We start from the raw sequence: 20,985 nt of genomic DNA on the forward strand, positions 1-20,985 counted from the left end.
CCATTTTTCCTTATGCTTTTTTAGCATTACATTTGAAATTTGGTCCGGACCGGCAGCTCTGGAATTTTTTAGCTTTTGTATGGCTGATTCTATTTCGTCTCTTGAAGGCGTTATATCCCATGCTTGTATTGGATAATGAACTTCAGGCCGGATTTAGATTTGTGGCTTCTCATAGATCACAGAGAAATATTCCACCCATTTCGAACTGGTGATTACATTTGAGCATGTGGGTAATGATTTTGTGTGGCCATTGTTTAAAATAGCCCAAATCGCACTCGAGTTTTTGGTGATTAGAAATTCAAGCATTATTTCAGAGCGGTTTTGCTCAATCACCACCGCATGCGATTTGAGCCAATGACGATATGCCCAACGTCTTTCCTTAATTCTGATGCGTTTGCGTTCCGCTGTTAGCTTTGTCTTTTTAATTTGTCGCAGGTCTTTCCTTAGATTCCTTTTTTCTTGAACAATTTCATTACTGAAGCGAGGTTTATAGGTATGACCAAGGATTCTTAATGAGAAAAGATTCGTCGTGAAATCCATCAGCAGAGGTGCATAATCCACATCATTTGATTGATTTAATGCAAGCCGTAATCTTTCGATTTGTGGCCCGTTTATTCTCAGACGGTTACCAGCTGCATTTGTTGATAATTGAGCTTTGTACATGGAGGTTGCTTCATCCCAATTAGCCTGCCAAGATAGACGTAGCAAATCGCGGTCGCTGTTAGTCATTGTGATTACTGTTAGGGCTACCACCTTTTTCTAAGACCTTTCTTGGTGCCCAGATGTAGTCTAATGTAATTTGGCTTCGTGGACCTCGCCACGTTGGTTTACATGGCTGCTCACCTTTTGTGTTGCCATTTAACATTATGCAGTTTCTTATTGCAAGTGCAGCTGACCAAATTTGTCCTCTGTTTGGGACTGCATTGTCTGGAATCCGCTGGTTTGTCGCTTTAAACCAACTACAGTTTAGATCACCACAGAAGATTACAGAGAGATTGTTATAATTCAGTATTGCTGCATCAATTAAGGATGTTACTGAACTTATGAAACTCGTTGTGGTTATCATTGCTGGATTCCAAAATCCATTAATTAGCAATAGGTATTTCTTCCCGCTGTTTTTTGAAGATGTTATTTGTACGATTGTGCCTTGGACGAAGGGGTTGGGATTGTGCGAATCCAGAGGGGTCAGCCAGTTGTTAATTTTTACCAGGGTCAAAAGACCTGAGAATGGGCGTCCCCTTACGTTTTTTCCAGCTGGGTTCATAAAGATACTGACTCCATCTCGAGTTGGTAATTCACGTAGCCAAGTTTCTTGCAGACAGACTGCAAGAATATCGTCCATTGGTACCTCAAAGTTGTTGAACAAATGTACAAAACCACGTGTATTCCATGATAACACAGTTTGTACCTGTCCGTACCCCGTCAATCATTGTTATTGGTGTTTAACGTGATTTGTTTGGGTTCCAGTTCTTTTATTCAACAATGCGACCCAATTTTCGCCCTCTTGCCGGGTTGCATGAGGATGAAATAATGATTTCCGAAGTGCAGCTCGTCGTTGTTCAATCTTGTCGCATCATCACTTTCTTGTGAGCCCATGATTCCATTTTCCAACGTTTGGTCATGTTCTATTGTAAGGTCAAAGCCAAACACAAGCAGCTCTTCGATGGCTTGTAATATGTTTTTCACAGCAAAATATCTGATGTGCAGTAATACCTGATCAGAGGTTTTTCTGTTGGATATTCAACAATTTTTAGGTCATCCAAGGTTATTGTTCTTAGTAGTGGTATACAGCCAAATAGTTTCATTACATTTGCTCTGTTTAGATTGACCTCGTTATCATCAATTTGAATATTTTGTAGTCGCAGCTTGCAAAGTCGACTGTTTTTCTTAGGACTTTTATTCAGATGAACCCTAGACTGATAACGTGCTCCTTGTTTTCGTTGATTCATGGTCAGTTTAAGATTCAGTTTGGAAATTTGAGTTGGCAATGGTATTTGTGAAGTTTTGTCACTTTGCCGTGCAATCACATTCTAACTTCGTTTTTTGGGGAGAGATTGCTTTGCTTGTCTCCGATTTTCAGACGCTTGAGTGCGCAATTGACCTTGAGATTCTGAGACAGGGCTTTGGATCGTCGGCTCGGCTGAGTCTTTAGCATCAATTGAGTAAGTAGAAAGGTTGCATAAGTCGACTGTCGAAGATGCAGATGTATTAGCATTACTCATTTCTTCAGATTCGAGTCGGCAACATTTAGCAGTTTGTTTGTTTAAGGGTTTGGTGTGATCTTCGATGGAGTCTTTGACCGGCACTGGCCAGGGGACCGGCTGGTTTATGCTACATGGTCGTTCAAACAAGCTAATATTTTTCAGCATAGTTATTCCTTATGAATTTTCTGACATTTGGGCGAACAGACTTTTGTTTATTGATATTTAATGTATTACTTTGTGCAGCTTTGGTTCTTCTGGATTGCTTGTAGGCATCCCATTTGTTGGAATTGATTTAGCCAAACCATTGAAGATGCCGAACAAACATTGTGTTATGCTGTTAGGTGCGGCAATTTCATCAGCTATAAATTGGTTATGGAGGCTGGTATCTTCTTTAAATTTGTGGGGTCAAGAGAGAAGCCAACTGAGCATACTTTGGAATTTATTGATTCGACAACTCAGCCAGCTAAACATTGCCTGTTTGCCTCAGAAGAGGCGGGTTTGTTTAGATGAAGTTCTCCTGCTTGATTTCGAGTTGTCATTATGATGGCATCTGTTTCTTTAACCGGATTCTGAGAACTGAGACGAAGGATTTCAGTTAGCGCAGAACCTCGGTCAATTTCAACCTGGTTGTGTGTCGCCTGCTTGGTATTCTGCAATGGTGTAGGAGACTTTAATTGGCTCAGTACTTAGGGTACAGTTTCCTTCATTTTGAGGATTTCTCGTATGTCTTCGTACCTGCTCGCTTTTCCGGAGTTGTGGCGAAGCCATATCACAGTTTTAAGGAGGCCGTCCATCAAGTTGTCGTTTTGGCAATGGTGCCGAGTGGCTAGATCACAAAGTCTTTCTTGCCAACGCGCGGATAGTTCAGATTCCTTTTCCAACTGCTTTTGCAAGAATCCTGCAAAGAGTTCCAATTTTTCCATTTCATTTGCAAAGTTCGCTAACATAGCACCTTGATCGCCGATTGCTGCAATAAGCAATTCGTATAGCTTTGTAAATGGGAGCATCGCAAGTGAAGAAGCTGCTAAAACATTATTATGTATCTGAGTAAGGGCTTCGACAGATAAACTGGATTTTGAGTCATGTGATGTTGACAGTTCGTTCCTGCTTGGTGAGGCATATGAACTTTCCATATTGTATTGTGTATCAAGAGAAGGGCATTTTTGTAATTTGTGTGATTGAACTTCAACAGAAATACTTTTTGTTTTGGGACGTGGGGTGCTTGCATTTATGAACGAAATTTCCGGCTCCTCTAAAGTCGTTTGATTTGACTTTTGTTTGATCTCTACGATTCTTTGTAGTCTGCGCGCTCTTGCCATGACGCTCAGGTCCGCAGTATCATTATTCAATGGGGATTACAGTGAGTTTGAAAATCTTGCGGGCATAGTTTCCCGATCAGTTTCCGTGCCGATGATTTCCCTGGGACTCTTTCCTTTCGTTTCAGGCACTTGACATGCATAAGCGCTTTGATCGCCATTTTCCTTAGGCTGATCGTTGTTAGCAAACTCATATGTGATGTTGATTGGAGGCCCCAAGTAATTTTTGCCAGACCAATCGTGTTTTTTATGTTTGTTGACAAGGCGTATGCATTCATGTCCTTTTTTGGTGCATTGAAGGCCAAAGTGTCGATTGACAATTCTTTGTTTCGTGCATGACCGCCGTTTGTCTCGTCCTGCCTGTTCTCATTGGGAGTGACCATCTCAGGTCGGACCAATGGAACAGCTGGGAGAGACAAGCAATTTTGGATGTTTGGAATTTCACTTGTGGGACATAGTTGAATTCCATTTTTAATTCCGTTTGGAAATGCTGGCACTTGTTGTGAACCGTGCTCAATCTACTCTGAGTGATTGTTTAGAAGTCCTCCAGTGACAGTGTCCGCATTAGATGCAGAGATAAGCTCCCCATCCGTCAGAAAGGTGAATAAAAGACATCAGAAGTCTCGACACTGTCGGTTCTCGCTGCCGTCGTTAAGTGCAATAATGGCAAGTGAGTTGCAGGAGAGATTTCAACAGACATTGTTGCCAGATCAAGTAATGACAAAAATGTTAATGTTTTTTTTGGCAAAGGGAGTTTGACTCCATTACTGACTCCATTACTGATTTCAATAGGCTCGCCAGCAACTTGAACACCCTCTTAATTTCCCAAAATTGCGTATAAATGATTTTGCGTTTGCGCAAGAGAATGGGCCTGGTGAAGTGGGGAAGTGGCAAGACGTTCATGACTCGCCAGGATGTTTTGTTGATTGCAAAAGGAAAGGCGAGCTGGCACACTTGCTTACCTTTTCCTTCCCGACTGTGGCTGCTTTCATGGCGGACCAAGAATTTAACATCCGCTGATGCTGCAGCGTTTTCCTGCGGGTATGGGGGCCGCCGTCCACAGTCAGGGGCATTGTTCCAATAGATCTAGGGGGGGGCAAGAAGTGGCGGACTGGGGCAGACTGGGAACTCAGTGCCTGAACTCCGCGCCAGAAATAGATTTAAATAAAAAAACACAAAAAAAGCCAGGACTTGTCCGCGTAGTGCAGTTCCTCACAGCAGAAAACAACATGGAGACTGGGGCAGACTGGGAACTCGGTGCCTTAACTCCTTTAGCTGCTAGGACCTTCTGACTCGCTTGCACTGTAATACTGCACTCACTGGACCGGAACACTGTGCTCACTGGACTGGAACCTGGATACACTGAAGACACGAACACTTGTTTCTTCCTTCTGAGTGCAGCAACAATGAACTATTATTTTTAAAGAGTGACATTCTAGTTCCTATGAATGGAAGCTGAATACTTTTAGCAAGATCTTATTCCATGACTGTCTGAACGTGATTATACAGAATACACGAATTATTAACAAGATGGGTCCTAATAAGAAGGAGATGAAGGGGAAACGTGTACATCGCTTTGATGAAATGGTGGCTAAGCAGAAAAAAGCTAATGAGGATGTCTATTTGTTTAATACAACAAAGTAAAATGGAAATAACAGATAGAATGCTTAAAGTCAAAATTGTTAAAAGGGATTATAAGCATGGTTAATTAGTCACTGATGTATCAAAACAATGCAGAAATAATTGTAATTTAATTAACCAACCCAACTTTTGTGAAGCCTAGAAGGACTTCCATTTATAGCCAACAACAAATAATGGTGACAGTCTTATAGTAGTTCCTACCTTATCTTCAAAAGGATCCTTCGGCGATAGGTGCAAAGTAGGGCTGCACTGGATCCTGAAGAGAGGAAGAATCCCCCTGAAACACCCTGCGCGGTCAGCACAATGAAGGCTACCCCCGGAGTGAGTCCCAGGGAAACCCTTGAGGGGGAAAAAACCCTGTGCTGAGCTGCTATGGAGCGTGGGTAAACGCCCTCCTTAACCCGGAACAGTAGGTCTTAATCTTGCTTTCCGGTCTCTGGGATTTGCTGATCGTTCCAATTTGCCCAGCTGTAGATGTATTAAAGAACAACAATTAGCCTAGGAAGGGCGGATAATAGGAAGGACAGTTGATACTAAAGAATGCTCCCGCCCCTTACCAAAAGTGCAAAAATGACTTGCTATTCAGTTGAAGAGGAAGAGGAAGGAATCCGTGTCAACGGAGCCTTCCGGTACTGCAAGACAACAAAGAATAGATTGAAAAGATTTCTGCAGACGGGGATATCTGGTAATAGCTAATAAATATGAGAAAAGGGTTTCTCAACCTGAATGGGATGAAAGCTGAAAAAACTCGAAACCGCCAGGGTGAAGAGAATTCTGAAAAGGATTCTGGGAATGGTAGTTACGTGATTGATAGAAGTTGTAGTTATCTCACGGCAAGTGCTGTTTCCTAGATTGAGAACAACAGAGTCTGTTAGAGTGTCCTCTGCCAGATCCTGAACTAGGGGAAACAAGAAAGCACTGAGCCGAGCCTACCGATGAATTGTGGAACGGGACTTGAATGTGAAAACAATGAAGTCGCCGCGGATGAGGGATAGAAAGAAGCCGCAGTTAAATGCGTTTGTCCCTAGTGAAGTAAAGGGAGAGAGGTAGACAATTAGACAAATTGAAAAGGTCGGAAGAGGATAGGAACAGGGAGGAAAAGTATGGTATTGTCCTGAAGCGTACTCACGGAGCATCTCGCAACTTCTGATAGAGTAGCGACGCAAAGTCCGCTTTCCCTTCCTTTAACGTGTTGACAACTCCCTCCGTGGGCATGGTGGCGCTCTCCAGGTGTCCTACCGCTTCCGGTGGGAATGATGGGAATGTGTTTGCTACTAGACCGATAACGCATCCTACTGCCAGTGCCTTCCTGGAATAGGGAAAATCGCTTACGCCGCGCACATCACGTGGTGTAATGGAGGAAACCATTACAATAATGTTGAAACTGTTGAGCTTAAAGAATACCTTTGGTTTTTGGCAGGTTGTCAATGGATTAACCAACTGTCAAGCTATGTTACAAATAAATCCAATATCGGAGGAAAAGTGGACCTGAATCTATCTACAAAAAAGAAACATCACATGAATTCTCTGCACCATTATTTTTAGATACCATTGATAAGTCAGTGGAAGACGTTACATATGTATTGGTACTTGTAGCCATTAAGAAAGCTAGCTCGTACAGAGCAATTGGCCCAAATGATCTAGTAACTTGGTCTTCAAAAGTGCACCTGAGCAATGGGCAAACATACTTTTCCTATTCTTTAAGAGAGGTATTTGCAACATTCTGGCAGACTTTGCACGTGCTCCCTATTTTAAAAAATTGGGAAAGGTGTTATCCAGCTAATTATAGGCCATTCATGATCATGGATGCTGACCAGAAAATATTTGCTTCAATTCTCTGGTCTCATTTAGAGACTTTGGTGACTGATAATTGGAGACTGAAATGTACCAGGTGGGCTTTTGTAAGAATCAAAGTACTGCAATGAATGGTTTTATTATTAAATTATTACAGGAAAAAGCGTGGAGTAAAACGTATGATCATGCATATGTTGCATCAATAGATCTCTCAGCGGCTTTTGATTCGGTTAACCGGAATTTAATTTGGAGCAAATTAGCCAGCTGAAGAATTGCTTAAAGTACTTGTTTTTTTGTACAACTCCAATATACAGGCTAGGCTGGATAATGAAGGCCAGCTATGAGAGAGGATCTACACTGACACAGGACTGAGGCAAGAATGTATTACTGCTCCTTGCCTCTTTAATCTGTACAGCTCTGATATTGAAGAGGATATTTTATTGGTAGCCTTGGTCTCTCCTAAGATTGTTCACTTTAAATATTGTTAAGATGAATCTCTGCATTTGATGTTTATGCTAATACATTTTTTTTAAATTAAACTCAGGGAAAACTAGAATTTTGGATCTTACTCATTTTAATAAATCAAATAATGATTCCTGGTTTTCTCATTTTTAATAAACTGTCTAAAATACGAATTATGGAGTTCCTCAGGAATAAGGCTGAGGCACTTAGAAAACAAATGAAACTGATACATAAAAAATATTGTACATGTTCTGTCTTGCCGTTAGCAAATTCTTATGAGAACGCTGTTCCAAAATGTACCTATGATATTGAAACTATGCAGTCCTGGGCAGTTGCAAAGCTTGAAAGTTATGAAGCTTTGGTCTGGAGGAAAGCTCTGAACTTGCCGAATTGCATTCCTACAGCTTTTATTAGGTATGAAATGGGACTTCTTTCCCTCTCTATTAGATTCAAGTGGAAATATCTGAGCTTAGTTTGTAAATTTCCACTTCCTCCTAAAAATTCTCTATATGAGCATATGGGTAGCCTAACAAAAAAGTGAGAATAGAGCCATGCTGCAATATGTTGAAATATGTACCAACATTGTAGAGAGCTTGGGCTTCACATTTGGGGACCAGAGGTATATGCTGGTTAGAATTTAAAAAGCTATGTGTGAAAATGAGTGGAGTCATACAATTGAAACCATGCATAGCTTTAGTTCCCTTATTCATTTGTATTATGAAAATAAAAAGTTGGCAGTACTGCCGACATATGTGCAACTTTTCCCAAGTAAGGAAGGTTGACAGTTTTATATGAGATTTTAAACATCCCTCATACTCATGAGGTGATGGTCAGAAGGAATGTGCTGTCACATGATCATATTACATGTAGATATTGCAAGGAAAAAGATAGTACTGAAACACAATGGGCCTCATTACGAAAGTGGCGGTAAGGCAACAACGGCGCCGTTAGTGCCAACGGCGCCGTTGTTACCATACCGCCACATTACGAGTTCTGCTTGCGGGTGCCACTCTGCACGCCTGCTCAGACCAGGCATGCAGAGCGGCACCCGCGAGCAGAACTCGAGATTGCGCCAGCACTGTTATAAACGGTGCTGTTGCAAACATGCTCCCCACCCCCATTCTGCCCTATGGGGCCGAATGGGGATCGGGAGCCCGGCCATACCGGCACCCGCGAATGGGCAATTTCCAGCCCATTCAACTCGTAATGTGCCGGTAATGGCCCATTCGCGGGTGCCGGTGCTGCTAGCGAGTTTGGCGGTAGCCGTGCCAAACTCGTAATGAGGCCCAATGTAGTTATCTGCCCAGCCCTGAGATATAAATGGATGTTATTTTTTAGACAATGTGTATGTAAGGCTGATTTTATTATTTGTGATGCATTATGGACCTACTTACCTAATGGACAATCAAATCAAGTAATATATTCCCTTATACATTTTATGAAATCTATAAACCTGTTTTGTGATGGTATCTGTTTTAGGGGCATATGAATTTTAGATAAACTGTAGTGGGATTTTTATGTGTATTTTGTAAATCTTAGATGCGAACACTCATGATAGGTTAGTGATAATTAGGAATTTTAGGATGAATAGAAATATCACGAAAAGGACATCTATTTTCGTCCTATGTATTGTTATGTGTGATGACATTTTGCATGTTATAAAAAAAAATCTGTATGTTATAAATTGTTCTATATTGTAAGGTTTCCTTTTTCTTGAAACCATAACCAATAAATACATTTAAATAAAGAATAACTTTACGAATAAATATACTCCACATTCATGCCACATATCTAGACATGCAACTGGGCCGAAGAATACCACAGATCCATGGTTCGTCGAGGAGGCAGGTTGCTACAATGAATTATGGAATACAAATGATTTTTCATTTAAAAGTATAGAAGTGAAGAAATGCGCACCTTTGCTCTTGTTAAAATATATAGAAATATGAATATCCAATGAAGATTGGGACTGTCTATTCTATAGGAGTGTCTATTCTATAGGAGTGTCTGACTATGAGGCAGGTGAATGGAAATATCGGACTAATAAAATAGTGTGACATAATCATGACATAAGCATGGAAATATAGGGCATTTTATTAAAAAGTGGCAGCAGAGAGGGAATATGATTCTAACTCTGGATAAAGCTGCAGGAAAGAACCCACCTTTTCCTATTGGATGAGTGCTGAGTATGGAAATTATCTGCAGATGACAATGCCTTATCCATGAGGGTATTGGAACCAACTTAACCTGAGGTAGACTTGCTTTCCTGAAAAAGGGAGGAAAGGACAAGGAAGGGCATGCTGACTGGGAGCTTTTCAATCTGAGCGTCTCTGTAGTGAGTGTGAGAAGTCGCCAAAAGCAAAACTCTATACAACGTTTAACTGCTTAAGTTCCAAAGGGTGGATGGTCTGGGAAGGTGCTACCAAATACACTGATTTTTTTAGTAGGAAATGAAAAGTGCATCTCACTGCAAATTTCAGTCCAACCCAAAATACAGTGATGAACTATGTGCATAGTGGTATAGATAGCACCCTCTGTGCTGACTGCATGCAATTCTTTGCAAATTATAAATTGTATCCAAAGTGTTTTCACAGAAATAGTTAACAGTGAGCTGTGAAATGAAGATGTCCATACTACAGCCTGATGTAAATGTGCTTGACAAATTCTGTGAAGGCCATAGCTTTTTGCGGCCATCTTGAATCGACCCACTCTCCAGCTCAAGGCCACAAGAGACTCCACTGGGAACACCAATCAGGAAGTAATCACTTCCTCCCAGCAACAGCAGGGACAAAATCAGAGAGATCAACCACTGATGGACTAGGGGATCAGGTGACAAGACCGAGTGTCATCTCTTTGGAACCCCCTGGGGGTGTCTGGACAGGGATGTTCCAGTTAAGGGCAATACAGAAGGGAGAAGACCAGCCATTGACCAGCCTCTGTGCGTATGAGCCTTTGCTTTGCATTCCTCCCTACTGCACCTGCTAATTACTGTGCTGTCTCTCCACTCTGCATACTCACCTATTATGTATTCACACCTGCTGCTCTTCCTATTCATCTCTCCCTATGCTTCATCCAATCATGCCACAACTTCCTCCTTTCCTATCCCTATTAAAAAATTCACAACTCCCACTACTACATTTTTTTTCCACCTACTTCTAAAAATCAAAGCGGAAGAGCTAACCATCTCTCTCCTTACACCTATCCACCTCGCTGTTCTTCCTCCGAGACTCAACTTCTCTACTCTTCCTTACTGCATCAACTGAACATTGCACTCTGGGATGCTCAGTCTGTATGCAACACAATGTCCTTCATCACATACTTTTACTCCAGCTCTCCTTCCCTAGGCCTTGTAGCTAATCACTGAAACCTGGATTTCTCCATGTGACCCTGCCACTCTGGCAGCCCTACATGACTCCAAATTATCCTTTATTCACTCTCCTCAATTAACTGGCAGAGGTGGAGGCGTCTGCCACCTACTCTCTTCCGGGCTCAATGCCTCACAAATCTCCAATGCCACATCCTCTTCTACCTCTTTTCTATTCACCATCTCTACTATTGCTCCACTGCACTCGGTTCACATCAACTCCATCTATTGCCCCCAGATCCCAAGGGACCATTCTTTGATGATCTTGGGCAACTCATTGATATCTTTCCACTAAACATCACCTCATTCTCTTAGGCGACTTTAAACTCGCCTCTACAACCACTTCTCAGAAATCTGAACTTCAGTGTTTTCTTAGTGACCACACACTCCTCTCTATCAATAACCTACCTACCCACACAGGGGGTAACTCTTTGGATCCCTTATTCATCGCCACCCCTCTGTAAGCCACTAATACTACTGTCATACCATCCCTATTTGATACCTCGATTGTTTCCACCACCATCTCCTTTCTGCCCTCTGACCTTTCCTCACCACTTGCCTCACCTATTACTAAAAGGAAATGTAAACCTTCTGCCATTCCTCCCTTTCTCTCAGACCTACAGTTCTCACTCTCCTGCTTCACACCTGATGCCTCTTCCACCAACACTGCCTTCTCCAGCTTCCAATCCCTAGTATATGATTCATTCTCTTCTCACTTTCCACTGCTAACTTTCACCTCCAAGTCTCAGCATCTTCAACCATGGGTCCCCCTGTTAATACGCTCTCTCCGCACAGACATGAGTTGCCTGCTGCGCAATGGAGGTGTGGCCACTCGCATGTGGATTTGTAAACTCTACATCTCTGTCCTGAATTCTCTCAAGTCCACTCTTGATAAAGTGAAAGGGAATTCTACCTCACCCTCATTGACTCTCACTCCAACCATACTCATCAGCTACAGGGCATCCTAAACTCACTCCTCACTCCTCCTAAACCTATGACTATCAACTCCACTCTCACAGCTAATGAACTAGCTGAATACTTTACTGAAAACATTTCCAAAATTAGAGACTCTCTCCTGACCTTCCTCACATTTCCTCCTTCTACATTATACACCCAGCCTACTTTAACCATCATCCTCTGCCGCTATCTCCCACTTGATCACACTAATACTGTAGTCCTATATCTACTGATGAAGGCTAACCCCTCTTGTGCCACATCAGACCCTCTTGCTCCTCAGCTAGTCAGGCCTATTGCCCCTCTATTGACCCCTCACCTTGTTGAACTCTTTAACCTGCCGTTCGACTCTGCTTGATTTCCCTCTACTTTCAAAACAGCAACAGTCATCCCTCTCCTAAAAAAGCAAGGGCTGACCCAAACCTACCTGCTTACCTTCGTCCTGTCTCTCCATCCACACTACTCGAAAGCGCTCAGACATCCACAACCTCTGAGGCCCCCGACAAGCAGGTTTCCGCTCCTGTCAAACCACGGAAACAGAATCTTCAAAGATCGATTTGGGAGGGTGGGATGGGGTGCCCCGCCTCCAAACCTACTATTGGGCATCACAGCTAGCAGTGGTCAATGACCTGCTCCACGGTGACCGGGAAATACCCCACATACGGGCCGAAATTGCTGCTATTCATGACACAGACTTGCTTCATCTTCTATATCAACCTCTTCCAAGGCCACTACTGCCGACAACTGCGGCACATACTACTACCATCTGGAGGCAGGCACACACTTACGTAGGATGGAAGAACAAAATAATCACTGCACAACCCCTGTGGCATTATAGCAGTCTGACCGAGACTGGGAAACTCTAACCTTGGTCTAGGTCGGTAGAGGCCGGGATTATGAAAATTAGGGATGTCCTTGTAGGAAAATTGCCTCGTTCGATGCCCTGCGATTGAAATTCCAAATCCCGAGTACTGAGCGATACCACTATATACAACTGGCCCACGCCCTGAGAACACACATACCGGCAGATACTACTGTCCCCGATTACACACCCATAGAACGTAACATGCTTCCAGCATACATCCCCATCAGATGCACCTCCATTCTGTATAACGCTATGTCCTCCTTCGCCATTCCTGAGCTAAATAGCGTCAAGGCTAAATGGGAAACAGATATGGGAATGATAAACCCAGAGGACTGGATTCAGGTGCTAATGCATCCTCGGGAGATTGCTAACTCTTCTAGACTCCGCTTGATACAATTGAAAATCTTGCACCAAATATATTACCTAGGACGATCTTATATGGTTGGAAACGGGCCCCAAACTCGAACTGTCTCTGGTGTGGGGAGGAGGGGACCTTCATACATATTCTGTGGGGATGCCCCCATATCCCAAGCTTTTGGAATGTATGCTGCAATGAACTAGCTATGGTTTTGGCCCGCACCATACCGTTGGATCAGAGGGCATTGCTCCTGGGCATTCCCGACGAGACTGATGCTACCAAGTGGGAAAATCTGTTTCTAACTACGCCAATGGGGCTGATAAAATGCAACATTGCACAAAAATGAGCGGCCCTAGAACCCCCGACACGGGATCAATGGGCAACAGATATGGACACGTGCCATGGTTGGACGCAGGATTTATAATGCAAGGGGCTGTCCTGCCAAAGCCTCTAAAATATGGGGGGAGTGGGAAGAGAGAGAAACGTAACGGCTCCTGGCGGGTAATGGGAGACTTTGAGCAGCATGTGGATGTGATTACGTGAAGGTTTTCTTGTGATTGATGCCAAATTCAATATTAGTTGTTTATTGATGGAAATGCATGTCCTTATTTTGCTTTTGTGATTGTTGCTTAAAACAATAAAAAATGTTTTATCAAAAAAATAAAAAATGCAAAGTGCTAAATTGCAATCAGCTAAATGGATACAGCAATTTGCGATTGCCATTGCAAATCGCACACATCGGCTTTCCTTTGTTGCAAGGTATCTTAAGAAGGAAGTGGGTTTCAAAACCCCCTTGCAGTTCACACAGAAAGGTATACACTGTTTCTGTCCACTCATTGCAGTTGAGAGTACATATGAAGTGAGCATGCTGCACAATTATACTATTTTCTTTTTGTAAACTTAATAGTCCTGGCGTCTTCTCTTGGCTCATGCTCCGCCCTCAGCTGCAACCATGGCTCGCGCTGTTTCTTTCTCTTCCACAGTTCAGCTTCTCCATTCAATTCCTGCACCTGAGGGGGCGTTTTAAGCCTCACAGTCCCCTTCAGGTGTAGGTCATTTACACCAATTAAGAGATCACACCCACTGTAGTGCTCCTCTGCATCCCTGCTCCTCGTCCCGCTACTGAGGGAATTGTACTAATACGCCATTAAAAGACTAGGGATTCAGGGAACGTTGAACAGGGGAATCTCCCTGCCTTCCTGACCTGTTCCCTCCCCCATGTGATCCCACCGCAGACCACCACCCACAGGGTCAGGATCAGTTAGTGTCTGCCTTCCCCATGCCACATGAGGAAGGTTTCAGGTAGAAGTTTTGAGGGAGGACCATTACTGCTTCAGCAGACTTCCCCAGAGGATTACCTCACAGAGAAGTAGCATCCTGATAATGTTTAGTTTAACTCAGACACTATTTTTTTTGGTCACACCTGTATACATTTATTAATAAAACACTTTTGTTAACTTACTTCCCTTGTCTGGCCTATTTGTCGAACGATATTCGCTGTTTGACACCTTCTAAAAGGAGGAGGGTACGTGCCTTTCAGTGCCACACTGAGAGCACCTTTTTAAAAAGTCTTATGAAAGGATAAGTCAATACATGGATAGCTGTTGGACAGACACACTTGTTCCAAGTTTTTTTCAACAAGAGGATACATGTGACCAACATTCAAATAATCTGGAAAGGTACTCTGCTGTATAAAACACTTGGACAAAACAAGTAAAATGAGATTTGGAAAAAGATGCAGGAAATGGATCACCTGTGTAATTGAGCACACACGTTTTTTTCTATTTAATGACTAATTTAGTAATTCCATCATGCGGATGTACGGCATTGATTCATCTGACCACTGCATGAGAAAACTACTCAAGTTGGATAAAGACAATGTTTTATCTCCCTCTTGACAATGTTTTCAAGAGATTTCATAACGCAGATCTAGAGAGAGGTCTGGTGAGGATTGTACAGGATGCTGTATCGTGTAAGGGCAAATAGAGTGAGAAATGCCTTGCATCTCCATCAACTTGTGTGGATAGAGAGAGAGAGAGGGGGAAGGAGATTAGACACTGTAGTTTGGAGGATCAGACTAATTTTGTATGAATTTATGGGGCAGAGAGATGTGCCTGCTAGGCATGTGTATGATAAACATAACAACTTAAAATCGAATCATAACTTTGCAAGTAACCATTGGTGAAGTCTTAATGTAAGAGCACATGGTTCCTTTTTTCAGGCCAGTGATGAGTCATGTAGCTGCATTCTGGACTCCCGATAGGCTACTAGGCTGATGGCCAACATACAGTGTCTTGTCGTAGTTGAGTTGTCCAATAATCACAGTACCAGCCACTGGAATACTGAGACAATGAAGTCCAGAAAGATGTCTGAGAGTGTATCTTCGAGCAGCCCTAATCAGAAGATGGCCCATTAAGTAATTGTGTTTGCATGGCTGCTCATTATCTAGCCGTTGTCCTAGTAGAAACCCACATTTTAATTTCCTTTTGCATTTAGCGGACTTGGTTATCAAATGAAGTGAAATGGAGCATGTGACAGTTATAGGTAAAGCAACTTAGGTTGCGGGATGAGTACATGTGCCATTGTTCAGTTCTTGATCATCTATTCCTCCAGAGCCTTCAGACCAATGAATATAGATAAGTTGATCTGTGAGCAACCAACCTTGAGGAGCGAATGTGGTTCTTTAAGTTATTTAAATAATGATAGCCTATGTACACTAAAGAGCTACGGTAACATCACCATGTACATCTACTCAGATAAAGGCAACATGGTACAAATAATCCAAGCGTTGCTTGCTGTCTTCGAGCAATGCCTGAAGAGTCATGCTGTTTGTAAATAATGGGGCTGTGCGTGACTGCATCAAATGCCGATACAAACCGATGAGGGTGACCACTGTCAAGGAGTTTTCTTTATGGGCTTTCCAGCTGTCACAGATAGTGAAAAGGGCAGGAATCATATCTGTTGTTATCAACTGAAAAAACATGTATTTGTATTTGTTTATTTGTAATGCGCAGCCAGGCTCATGGGCAACCAGCCGCATCATCTTACATAATGTTACAGTCGTTACGTTCCAGGTACATACAAATGATTGGTACAAAATACAGTAGATCAAGGCAGGAAAAACAAGTTTTCCCTCTTACAAAAGATAGTGGGAAAACACAAGTAGTAATGGCGAAGCAAATAAATAAGTAGGACAGGTACAAATAAAGTACGGCAGAAGACAAGCAAAATGATCGGAGGAGGTTAGACTGTCGTGGTGTCCATGTCCTGAAGCCAGTGTTTAGTGTTGCGCTTGAATACATGGAAGGAGGGTTCTGATCTGAGAGACGTAGGGAGTGTGTTCCATAACTTTGAGGCCAGTACGGGGAAGCTAGCACCTCCCGAATTCTGGAGTTTGAATCTCGGTATGGACATTGTTTGTATTTGGGTCGCTCTGAGTGGTCTTGAGGACGTATGCAAAGTGAGTTGATTCGTGAGGTAGGCTGGAGCGAGGTTGGCCCTAGCTTTGTGTGGTAGAGAAAGAGTTTTGAGGGATATTCTGTGCTCTACCGGAAGCCAGCATAGGTTACGTCTAGTCTCAGAAATATGCAACTTCTTCGGGATGTTGAGGGATGCCCTGATGGCATTACTCTGAATTACTTGTAATTTGTTAATATTTTTGTGGCTAGTACCTAAATAGAGGGCATTACAGTAATCAATTTTGGACAGAACTAAAGTTCTGGCGAGTGTGATACAATTAGGTGTGGTAATGAACGGCCTGCAGGTGGTGATTAGTTTACAAGTATATGCGGATGATGCTGCTACCGTGTTAGTTTGTCTAGAGGATAGTGTGGCGTCAAGGTAAATGCCAAGAGGTTTAGTGTTGTTAGAGACTGCGATAGAGTTACCATCTATCGTGAATGATTTGAAGGCAGAGTTTAGTTTCTTCAATTTAGCGTGTGTACCTAGGATTAGCAACTCAGTTTTTTCGTCGTTAAGACAAAGACCATGTTGCGCCATCCATGCTTGTATCACTGAGTAGATTTCGTTAAGGGTTTTGCTGTCAGTTGCGTAGTCTCCAGAAATGGGAATGAGTATCTGGGTGTCATCAGCATAGTTGGTATATGTAACACCCAGATAGTCAAGGATGTCAAACAATGGCCACGTAAAGATATTGTAGAGCGTAGGGGACACGCAGGAGCCTTGCGGAACCCCACAGGGTACCGGGGATGGTTCAGCAGAGTCAGTAGGAGAGAAGACCCTCATGGTTCTGTTTGCCAAGAAGGAGCTGATCCAGGAAGTGGCAGAGTCGGAGAAATGGGCTGCAGATTTCAAATGGTGGCAAAGTGTTTGGTGATTGACGAAATCAAAAGCTGCAGACAGATCAAGCAGTAGGAGGAGTGCTAGTTTACCATTGTCTTTTAGTACTTGAATTTGTGTGGTGAGATCTATCAAGGCAGTTTCTGTGCCGTGTCTTGGACGGAAACCAGATTGCCTCAGTCCCAATAGGTTGTTGGATTCTAAATAAGCCTGTATTTGCAGGTTAGCTGCTCTATCCAGTATTTTTAGTAAAAAGGGTACCGTAGTAATAGGCCTACAGTTAGATGGATTGGCTGGGTCAAGAGTCGTTTTTTGATTAGCGGAATGACCCAAGCGTCTTTTAAATTATCAGGCACTACTCCACTTTTGAAGGAGGCATTGATAAGGTTATGGATAAACGGCACTAGGTCATGAACTGCCTTGATGGTCGGAGAAGGGCAGGCGTCACCTTGCCAATTAGATGGTTTGAGTTTCCTAACGATATTCTCCAATATCCAATGTAGCTGGCAGATGCAAATCAACATGAAATGATGAATTATAATTAGCACTAAAAAGCAAAGTATTCTTACCTGCAAAAGCACTGTGGCATTTCACCAAATCCATACAATGGGAACAGAAAAGGGTTATTTCCATAGCGTCCCAGCGACATGAGAAAATGCTGTGTGGCTTTAAGTCCACATTCAGTGCTGTCGGTCGTTGAAACCATAGCAATGGAATGCAAAATAAAATGCTGAATATTTGGGGTTAACTTCTTAGCCTTCAGAAAATCGGAAAACGTATGCTCCCTAAAATCTGAAAGGGAGAAAGGAAAAACCCTGACTATTCAGAGAGTTCTAAAATGAAAACAGTTCAGTTCAGCATAGTGGCACAACAGCAGCATTCCAAGAAAATAATTGAGCAAACAAGTACTTTTTGGTGGTAACATATCCATACTAAATCAATTAAAAACTAGGACTGTGAAATAATTAATCAAAAACCAGCAAAGAATACATAATATATAAGCTTTATATATAATTAAAAATGAAGTCTTCACCTAAGTTATCAACTTTCAGCAATGGAATGTAGAAAGGCAATTACTTTTTTCAGACATTTCTGATCATTTTATATTGGAAGAAATAATGACAAAGAAGCATACGTTTCTTTGGTAAGTATACACAAGTTATTCAATGTTTGGGCTCGATTTTGTTTTGAAAGATATTTTGCTTTGTTCATTTTTAACTTGGTTGAGAAGACATTGTACATTTTACATATCTACTGTGGGAAACAATTGATGCCTTTCCTAAGAGACATGTAATAGGCAGCAATCTAGTATGCTTGTACTTACAGTATCTGCCAGCTATGTTTGCAACGCTCTTTTTATTGATTTATCGTAATAAAGTGGGCGAATCTGTGTCATCACCCATGCATCACAACACTAGTTTGACCCAAACATATCTACAAAAAACATACAGTGCACAACGTTTCGAGATGCTGTATATCATTTTGCCAGGAGGTCGCTCTTTTCCATTCAATAGGGGTGCAAGCACTCGCACCTTCATGTGCTGGCTCTGGCTACAAGCTTGCTAGAAGGGGATGAGAATGTGACATAGGCGCCCTTTCAAGCACATAGGCGTTCCTGCACCGGTCGTTCTTTGTAGCTGTGGTGGTTGCACGGCTGAAGGGCTAGCCGATGCAACTGTGATGCATTGGGAGCAGGGCTTTGAACATGGTGTGAGCCTCAAACTGGGTGACCTCAAATGTGTTTTTTGGTATGACAAATGTTACTTACCTAGTAATGGTTTTTCTGGTAATACTGTCTGTTTCGAGTTGCATGCTGTGCATTTTCTATCCTCTAGTGGCATGCCTAAAGTATTGCATGCCACTGTTTAGAAGTAAAAGTAGGGGCTCTGTGATGAACAAGGAATGAGATTCAAACGACACAAGGTGTTTATGGTTTTGGTCAAAGTCTTGTATTTAAAAGGAAAAAGTGGTGGGGAAATGCCTCTCTGTCCCTGCACTAGAGGTGTTTCTCTACCAAAAATCAAAGGCTGGGTCAAGGTCAGAATGTCCAAAGCACAACCGTCCTGTGTCCAAAGTACTATCCTGGCCCTCACATCCTAATAAAATAAATCCTATGGGTAAAAGGTTAATTTCTTTGGCCCCAAGTGGTTTATAAATGTTCAAAAGGAAAATGCATAACTCCAAAATAAAAGTTCCAAGAGGTTAGCGTTCCTTGTTCCAGAGAGTGGTTCACTTCCCACGGATTTCTCTTCCCTTGGTTGCTTATTCAACAATGTCAGTTCCTTGGGTTTCTCTTCATGAAATATAAAAAACAAACCATCTCTCTGTGTTTGCTTTGTTAGGATACCTGATGTACTCTCCTGCCAGGTTTTCACTCCTCTTCTCGTGACCAGCACAGCCTATTTGCTAATCTAGGCTTGCTCTTATCAGGACCTCTTTGATTCATGTATTTCCTATACAATGTTAGACCTGTCCATGCCTGGTGTGCGTTTCCTATTAGGGCCTCCTTTTATAAACAAACTTCCAACTGCCTGGTATACTCTGCTGCCAGGGCTTTCCTGGATGCACACACTTGCAACTTCCTGGTATACTCTCCTGCCAGGGCTTTCTCATATATCCTTTTTACACTTTTAATTTGCCCGATATACTTCCCTGCTAGGGCTTGATTTAGGTGGGCTCTGCACACAGCTCCCCAAAATTGATAGTCTCTGCTTTTTCTGATACTTTATTTGCCTGGTATTTTATCTTGCCAGTGCTTCTTTTACTTGTGCACCACATGCATTCACAAACTTGAAAGCTTTGTGCTTTCGTTCCATTCTCTGTCGTAGAAATACTCATTCCCTCGTTTGCTCCTTCTCTCTCATGTGCTTCATTAATGTTTACTTGGTTTCGGCAAGGTTGCCAATACTACCCGGCGTCCCCGCTTCCCCTGGGTGGACCCATGGCTTTGGCTGGCCTATTCGTCTTCTCTTGCGGTGAGCCGGCAGCAGTCTTTCGGCGTCTCCTCTTTGGTTGCTGTATCCACTTCTTGGCCTCTCTATGTGCCGGAGTCCCTGTTCGGCTCTTCTGCTTCATGTCTTCAGGCTTCATGTCTTCAGGCTCCAGTAAGGCAAAGGCTACCTCCAAACACCTGCGAACGCCAGTGAGCCCTCGGTTGGCTTCTGGTGTTCCGGCAGCAGGTTTCCTCTGGCGGTCAGCTCCCCTGTTTTCAGGTCTTAAACCGGTCAGCTCCACGCTCTCTCTAGCCTCGGTTCTTAAGCCGGTCGGCTCCATGGCTCTCTCTAGCCGCACAGTCTTTCAGCTCATTCCAAGAGAAGAGTTTTCCTCTTTCCAGAATCTCTCTCTAGTCAGCTACTCCACTGGTTTAAATCCCCTAGGCACAGGTATGCCCTCACAATGAATAAAGCGCAGCCTGTGTTTCTGGCCTACCTTGATCTGCATTCCTTTGTCCATCTTTCTCGTGGCAGTTCTCTGGTAGTTATGGGAATGGAAGTCCATTCTTGAATTTCTATAGCCAAAGTCTGGAAAGTCTGCATAGTTGTTCTTTAAAGGTAGGTCAGTTGTAGATAACTTGTAGGTAGAAGCTTAGAAGATGTTTTCATTAATTTTAGAGGGCAAGTTGGATCGTGATGATTTATATACAGTTCTCATTAGAAGGTCTTCAACATCTTCCCTATGAGTGGGAGTGTTACACAATGCTATTAAGGCATTAGGTAGGGATGGGGTAT

At 42.7% G+C, this 20,985-nt stretch overlaps 1 protein-coding gene across 2 annotated transcripts in view; it reads right to left on the bottom strand.

Annotated features, from left to right (window-relative positions):
* The window catches only part of CHM (CHM Rab escort protein), a 1,673,681-nt gene that overhangs the window by 739,698 nt on the left and 912,998 nt on the right, over positions 1 to 20,985 (bottom strand). For both annotated transcript variants that reach the window (XM_069612935.1, XM_069612936.1), the window contains one exon: positions 17,827 to 18,049. In XM_069612935.1, coding sequence (XP_069469036.1) covers positions 17,827 to 18,049 — 223 coding nt within the window. The remainder of the gene's footprint in view (positions 1 to 17,826; positions 18,050 to 20,985) is intronic.

Source organism: Ambystoma mexicanum, chromosome 5p (genome assembly GCF_040938575.1).
Source record: "Ambystoma mexicanum isolate Mex_15411 chromosome 5p, UKY_AmexF1_1, whole genome shotgun sequence".
NCBI lineage: Eukaryota > Metazoa > Chordata > Amphibia > Caudata > Ambystomatidae > Ambystoma > Ambystoma mexicanum.